At 34.3% G+C, this 8,645-nt stretch overlaps 1 protein-coding gene across 1 annotated transcript; it reads right to left on the bottom strand.

Moving 5' to 3' along the window:
• Window positions 1–8,370, bottom strand: LOC127833707 (uncharacterized). Its single transcript, XM_052359124.1, has 2 exons — window positions 8,088–8,370; window positions 1–2,072 (listed from the first exon to the last, which is right to left on the bottom strand). Exon 2 carries the CDS (start codon window positions 2,063–2,065, stop codon window positions 1,115–1,117), a length of 951 nt encoding a protein of 316 aa, XP_052215084.1. The 5' UTR covers window positions 2,066–2,072; window positions 8,088–8,370; the 3' UTR covers window positions 1–1,114.
• Window positions 8,371–8,645: the final 275 nt, after the last annotated feature.

The raw sequence follows: 8,645 nt of genomic DNA, 5'->3' as shown, positions 1-8,645 counted from the left end.
GTACTTGAATATATCTTATAGTAATGCAATTAAAATACTTGTTTCATGTTCTATTTCCCAAACAAAACAAAGTACTCGACAGCGCTCGATCATAGACACATAATTAAGCCTCGTATATTTATTCACTTTATGCACCTACCTCCTGAGTGCAGATTTCATTTTCGTCCGCAGTTTGTTTTGCTGTTTTGTTTGGTTTAACGACGTATAGGGAGTAAAGTGCCACCGTTAGGACAACCAGTTGTTTTGAAATCGATTATGTCTATTTGTATTTGAATTATTAATTGACTATTTTATGTTTTATAATGTAATGTTGCTATACCTATATACGGGACACAGTATGTATATTTAGGTATTATAACGATGTAGTAGAAGTCTGAATAAACTGTATGTCTCTATGTCCGTCTGTCTGTCTGTATCGTAATCGCGGGCTCGATATTAACTGTGTATTTCGTTCAAAGTATGCTACAATAAGTGTACACGCTTAACACAAATAATCAACTCACTTTCTTTTTAATATTTAAAGTGTGGGTCATGAAGTAAATCAGACGTGCGTATACCATATCACACTAATACACAGGCGGTCGGCATTGCTATACGTGTTTGCGCTCTTGTTTGCATATGATGCATATGTTGTCTTCACATATTTGAAACGTTATGCTATAGTTTATTCATACATATTACTAAACACTACATATTCTTTTAGAATAAAACAAACAGGCTGTGACATCATATGTTCAATTAATCATCATATCTTCATATCGTCGTCAATTATCAATCACAATCATCAGAGATATCATTGTCGTCAATTGTGTCATAATAGTCAGTGTTATCGTCATTATTTTTTTAACGCAATATTTTATATGTTTTAAATATACAGAAACTAAGCCGTATTAATGTGACATCAATGCATGCATGCATTCCGTCGTTAATCCTTAACAAATATGACACCAAATAGAGATGTAATGCAGCTCCGTCCGTACACTACATTTATATTTTAAAATAACGTTTTGCCTCGATCATAGTTACTCAATCGCCGTACAATATCGTATAGTACAAAAACAAAAACGTCACCCTATGATGTCGGCTCAATATCCGGTAGCACAAGGTACTCAAATTACTTTTCCCGGTTTTTAATGACGTCGATGACCCAGGGTCCGTATTGCTCCACCCGGTGTTCCGGGTCCATAAAGTTGACCCCGATGTCAGCGTCGTAACGAGGCGTAAAAAAGAACGGAACGGCGTAACGGTCGGTGCCGATGTCGATAACCCGGTGTGTCCTCGCTTTTAGCCTTCCATCCATCATTCTGGAGAAGATGTCTCCGATGTTCATGACGAGACTTTTGGGTCTTGGATCCACTTCCGCCCACGAACCATCTTTGGTCTTAAACTCCAGTCCGCCATAGTCGAATCTAGTGAGAAGCGTCATGAAGTTTTTGTCGATGTGTTCCGGAAATACGACGACTTTTCCATCTTCGACAATCGCGTTTTTCGGCGGTTTCCCTTCCCAAGGCGGGTAATGCATGATCCTTAATGTAGAACATGGTTTGTCCGAAAACATGTCTTCGAAGATGTTTTCCTCTATATCCAAACCGATGGCGACTAGCTTTAGAATCTCTAAAGCTGTGCTGTGTAGAATCTCATAAGTTTCTTGAAGGACTTCCTTAAAAGGGAATTCCCCATCTTCCTTTGGCCAAGGAGACTTCTCATAGAACCTGTTATATTCAGCAGCAGTTACGTCAACATCTTTGACATCGCGCGCGAATTTAAAACCTTCCTTCCGGCAAGGTTCTTCCTCTGTGACTGGAAAATACCCTCGGTAAATGTTAGAATTTTCGGGGTTCCAAAATTTTCGCATCACTGTTCGCTTGAATTCGATCGGCTTATTGAAAAACCATTTGCATGCGTGTAAAAGCTTATCATAATCTAAATTCGCGACGTTGTCTATAAATAGAAATCCTTCGTTTTCGAGACCATGGACTACTTTCTTTGCGAGTTTCTTGCGCTCTGTGTAAGCCTTTGACATGTCTATGATAGGAAATGATGTCGTCATTTTCGTGTCATACATTAAAAACCTGAAACGAGAATCACACAAAAAATCAAATTAAACCTAATAATGTAAAAAATAATTATTTAAAACAAAAACGCGAACAAAACACACCCTACATATAGTTAAACAAAAAACCCTACGCAATCAGAATTGAAAATCGCCTTACAATGGATTGGATGCTTAACCATATACTTCTATGCGCAGCTCATTAAGCTGCTTAAGCGGGACAGAACTGGGACTTCAATTGGCATTAAATATTTGTTACAAACAAACATGTATGTATATGTAAGGCAACCGTTCTGACTGAAGCTATATTTAGGTTAACATGGCAATTTTATAATTTATACTGATTTCAATTTGATTGTTAATTTTGCATACATTTAATTTTTCATCAAAAAAATTAATACAATGAAAATAAAAGTGGTTCTGAAGAAGATAGTGTCCCCCTGGTGCAAAAAGGTACTATGTGAAATTTAAATTAGAAGCAACTTGGTACCTTTTGCACTTATTGGGCGATTTTCGGGCTAAAGAGCGTAAATGCACGCTGACAAATATAGAGACTATTTTCCATATCAATCAATCGGAACGCGCACACGAGGTGTGCGTTTATTTCTAAAAACGTGGTCACGAAGTCCCGTACATGAGCTGACAAGAGCAGCAGGCGCGTGTTTGCTTAAGTTTATTCGTGGACGAGCCTAACTGTATGCGGCCTTATATACCCCGCCGTTGGTACATGTTTAGTTTTTCAGATTAGTTCAAATCTGTGTTTAAACAACATTACTGAAATCTTAATTAACGCAATACAGCTAAATAAACTTAAATACATACCGGCTTACACGTTGTAGATCCAAATAAAATGAAATGAAATGCTTATATCGAGAGTTCCAAATGCAGTAAACACAAAGATATCGATATCTACGCGTTAAACTCAGGTAATTTGCAAAGACAAAAGTAAATAAACGGTTCAAAATTTAACATGATAACGCTTGTTATAATTGACGAAGGCTCTTCTGACAATAATGATGTTGGCGATATTGGTGGTAGTGGTATTGGTAGTGTTAGTCCATACAACTTTCTAGATCTTTGATTTGTTTAATTGTCATGTTTAAACACTCGGGGATAACTATATTTTTATATAATTAGGTCTGAAGACAACTACCGCTTCTGGACAATGACGTTCGTTTTGAGTAGAGACACTGACATTTGGTTAACATTAATCAGTAACTGTACTTGGATCATGTCATGTAGCTGGACCGATTGTTTTAAGTATGTATCGGACAGTTTAGTTCTACGCAAATTTGTTTCGACTGTAAAACCGTTTGCGCAATAAGTGTATGCTTTTTCGGATATTCGATTAAAAAACGGGATGCATATTCAATAAGGGAATGATACCAAGAAATAAGTACTATACAGTTTAGAACATTGATAAACAATGTGTAGCCCACACAGTAAGAATCGACCATCATTCCTGCGACTTGAAACCCCCTTTTTTATCGCGTGTTTGTAACAACAATCAAGAATCTCATTACGGAAAACATTCAACACTGCCTTATAACTGAAAATGTTTTGTCAAAAAGAACGACTTGTTTAAAACGGATAGCTTTCCCTCAAAATAATCAATTTGTAACTGAATCATTATATATTTAAAACATGCCATAAAGGAATATGTGTTTTATATAAAATATAATCAAAATCGTTGTGATTTCATCTTATGCCAAAAAATAAATCGGAAAACTTTATTTTTTCTAACAACAGCTTAAGATATCAACTTTTATGTAGTGTTGTTTGAAAAAACTTACCACATAGAATATCTGATTAATTTAAATTATTCATAGACGACGCTCTGATACTTATGAACCATGTGTGGATGGTGGTGCATCTTGCCGCAGGTGTAGATAATACTTGCATACTAAAAGTATTTGAACGTGCGCAGGTACCGCACCAACAACCCGTTTATAAAACACACATAACGTCATATAACACGAATGCAATCTAAATCTTTCTACCTAAATATACTGGAATCCTTTTTTAATTTTTGTGACACTGAAGACAAGACATGGGATTACGTGTAGCATTTGGGAATTTGATAAGGCCCGTATTCTGTAAAAGGAAATCAACAGGCTTTAAAATGCAAGTTTATTATCGATTCTAAATAAGTTATATTCATCTAACATTTGACAGAACAATGACCCGCGTTATATTGAGCAAACATGATCGGATACTAATTTATGTAGTTCATTTTCAGTCGGGATGTGTTAGAATCTTGTATTCATTGTTTTACTGCGAGTTGTATTTTGAATTGTAACTGTGAAAAAAGAACCTGTGAGAATTGTCCTTGTTCGTCCTTACGTCAGTCCGTCCGTTTGTCTGTCACTACCACACTATTGCGGGAGATATCAATTAAACGAATTTGCTTGTTTATCTGTTTTCTAATTTCTTTCTGATAACCCACGACCCATTTGCTTAAATTGGAATGAAATTTATATGCGATAATGTATTAAAAGTTGAAAGTAAGAAATTTTGTTTTCCGATTTACTTTGTCGATATCCATTTGATGTTTTATGATATTAAATAAAATTGCAATCAAAATTATTAATCGACACAGAGAGTTACATTATTTTCAATTGTATTTTTATTTTTGTGCTCAGTTTTGTTCTGTAAGTCATATTTGCGAGGTGAACTCACACGTTGAAATAGTCGTTTAATTCAAAGCTCAACAAAACAAATAAGAACACCCGTCACCCTCGATTGTAATATTAGCAAAAGATGGATCTATCAAACAATTTGCTATATGTAATAAAAAATAGTAAAAACTACCGCGTACGGTCTTAAAATAAATTCTGTACTTTAAAACATCTGAGTCATTGTAGATTTAACCCTTTCCCACAAAGAAAAGACGCAAAGTGTAAATGGCTATGTGCAAACAGCATAAAACCAACACAGCCTGCAAGGAACTCTGTTCGGGTGTTATGCTGTATCTAAGGTTTGGAGATGAAGCCTTAAAAACTTTAATCTAGTAAGAAAGGTCTTAAATTAAACATCACTTTCTAAGGGACTACAAATGCGTGAAAATACGTATCCAAGTGGTAAAAAAATATTGATTTCAGCATTATTACATTACAGTGGCGTATCAACAACTTAAAGATTATTTTAATTAAAAAAACAGCAACTCATTATTGATAACGAAGTTCATGTAGATAGCGAATGATTGCTTTACATATACGCCATATTTGCCTTCTGTAGTTTCTCTATTCACATGCACACTTGTTTGTAGTACATGTATGTAAACGTTTTCCTTAAATGCAATACTTGTGTTGGATAAGATTTTTATCGTACTGAACTGCGAGGATACAAAAATCGTATATATTTCCCTAGCAATTTAAATAAAATGGTACTGCGTTATTATACATTAATTCATACAAATAATATGCCGTGAATTGGTGAAGTCATATTAAGAATCACAATTAATACCGTTGATATGCCCCTTAATGTGTATTATATACGTATTGTTTTTAATTGAATACTTAATTTACCTAATGTATTTATCACACCATTGATATCTTTACATAATATTCAAATCTACATTTGCATACAACAATAAAATAGACCACCAGAAGTGTAATACAGACGCATCTAGGGAAAACGGGGATAAAGTCGTATTATAAGTTTGGAATATTATAAACGCGAAGTGTCGTACATCGGATATCAACCATATAACACACACTGATTACTTACTTAATGTACCATACATATATGTTACCTTCTTATTAAATTTATGTTATTATTTATTATTCAAGTTTATTTTTCAAATCTTTTTTCATATTGGTAATACGTGCTCGGAAAGACAGTCGACTCGATCAGTGCATAACTCAAAATAAATCAATGCTTAAGAAACTAGAATGAAGCTAAAATAGTTAAGTTGTCATAAATTCAATTTTTCGCCAACCAAGTTGTTCTCTACGATTTGAAATTGGCTTGTTAGATCGTCTGCTTGAATAAGCTCTTTACTGTAAACAAAGATCAGAATGGCTGGACATTTGACGCTTAATCATGACAAGCATTACATCAGCGAAGCTGGCTTAATCCCAACTAAGGCTGCAGCAAATTGAACAGTTGTTCACCGGGATTTTTACCCCAGCCATAGGAGCGATCTAGCGAAAAAAGATATCTTCATACCATTTTCCATCTCTCAAGCCGCGAGCGCAAACCGCATAAAACTAACTATATAGTTTATGAATATTTGTTGAATATACTTACAAAAGCAAATCAAAGGAGGCCTCAATTTACTATTAACGGTTGAAAAAAGTCTATGTCGTAATAAATATGTAGTTTTACAAAATGTATGGAAATGCAATTCGGATGCGATTCAAAACGGACCATACGGGCGAAATAAAAAATAAACATATGTGTCTATGTGTTTGGCCTAAATGTCCTCTTTGTAATAAAAAAAGCCTTGAACGCCGAGAAATCCGATAATGTTATCTTCAGGTGGTTTGTTCGTGTTCTTTTTTTCAGAAAATGCTGACTCTTTTCAGAAAATGTTGAGGTATTATCTCACAGCTAAATATAAACGACGGTATAGAATCAAAAAATAGAGCCACGTTAAGATACATGACGTTATACAAACTACAGACGACTATCGGTTAAATGTAATATGCGTTTACCACCGTGAGGTACATGATTAACCGATATAAATAAGGCAACTATATATAAACCCAGATAATATGAGTTCAAAGTAAGAGACGCAGTAAAATTACACTTATTGACAAGGCTGAGTTTATTCCGCACATAGTTACAGGTCACAAAACAGTATATGTGTGCTATTTTAAACTTTTACATAGTGTTCTTTTAGTTTTCAAAAGGTTTGATTTATGACTATAACGAACTAATGAACTGATTACTTGAAATTCAATTATCCTTAGGAATATGATACTCAAATCCGTTATGCACTGTAGATTGTTGAATCGGTTAGGTATACATATTATGCCTTATTAATATGTTCTATTGTTTGCTACAAAAAATACCTGCTACTAACATGTTTCGGGTACTCCGTCACGATTAGAAAAATAACGCACATGATTTCACGAATGGAAGCATTACAAATATAAAAAAACGAAATGTTAATCATATTTTATTTTAGGAAAATAACAATTTTTCTATGGATAGAGAATAAGGACTTTGTTCATAGCAATCCTCTTTGCAATATAGACTCGCAAGCGATATAAATATTTAAACAATAAACGCCATGGTAAAATTGGTGCATGTATTTTTCGCTTCAAATCGAATATGTGCGTATTTGCGTTATTTTTGCGCAATAATAAGCGGCGGGTTGTTGAAAACTAAAACTCCAAATTAGGAACCATATAAGAGTTAGCATTTGAGGGCAGTTACGTCAATGATATGTTATATTTAGGTATCAATGAATTAAGTATTTGAAAATCTCAGTAAGACATGTTAAAATTAATGTTTAGTGAAGTCACAGTAAAAAGATTTTACAATGTGAAGGTTTTGGCCTTATTGCCTGATTGTGGAGAGGAGCCATGGTAGCAAGCTCGGTCCTCTTGTTTTATTTTTACGACAGAAATGACGTCAAGCAAGCGCCAGTGTCACGGATCATACGCTTAAAGTTATATCATATTGTGTATGTAAGATAGACAAATTTATAAAATTGAGGAAGCAATATATATTTTATCAATGGCGTGTTTATTAGTCAGCAATTGAAGTGATTATATTTATACAGTCAATATCAGCACATTTGTCACTGTACACACACTGACGATCTTGCTCCAATGCCGACTTGAGGAAAATATGTTTAATAAATAATTGCTACAAATTTTATTAAACATTATTTTGTTTACTGGAATAAACCAACAATACAGCTCTGAATCTACATACAAATCGTTTTATGCCATAAAGGAATATAATAATCAATACAAATATAGCAATTACGACAGTAATTTTTGAAGCACCGAGCAATTTATCTGCCATCTGAATGCTAATTTTATTGTCTAACAATACTTTAAACAACATATAATCTTACTTGCAAATTCGGAACGACACAAAGCGACAGGAGCGTCAATGGATACTTGTGTATGCTCTCTTGTATCCGGTTTTAACTTAAGTTTACATTACTTACTGTATTGAGTCAACAAAATATCCTACTTTAACACCGGTTTAACATTCTGTGGTGACATTACGTGAGGTTATATAGGGATAATTTAACGAGTAATTATGAGCAGGGAATCGTTGTGAAGTTAAATAAATGCATAAAGCTTAACTTTCTGAGTGTATTGTTTTTCCCGTAATAGCTATATATTGCATAATATTTTATATTCAGCGCTCACTAACGCAGCTGTATGGTGGCATAGAAGTGCCATCTAGAACTTGTGATGCAATATATGGTCGTTTAGAACTCGGAACAATCCTAAAACGTGGGTCATGCTTTTAATTGATTTTTTAAAATAAGCGTAAAATATCGAGATAGCGATTAAACTTCCATATAACTAAAAAGACTGCAAGGTATGGTGTTAGTGGGTTAGGTTTGTTTAATAAACGTCACTGATGACACCCCGAGCAGTCATATATTGTTAAATATTGT

The sequence above is a fragment of the Dreissena polymorpha genome, chromosome 6, assembly GCF_020536995.1.
Source record: "Dreissena polymorpha isolate Duluth1 chromosome 6, UMN_Dpol_1.0, whole genome shotgun sequence".
NCBI classification, from domain to species: Eukaryota; Metazoa; Mollusca; class Bivalvia; order Myida; family Dreissenidae; genus Dreissena; species Dreissena polymorpha.
This window is presented reverse-complemented; position numbering and strand designations above follow the sequence as displayed.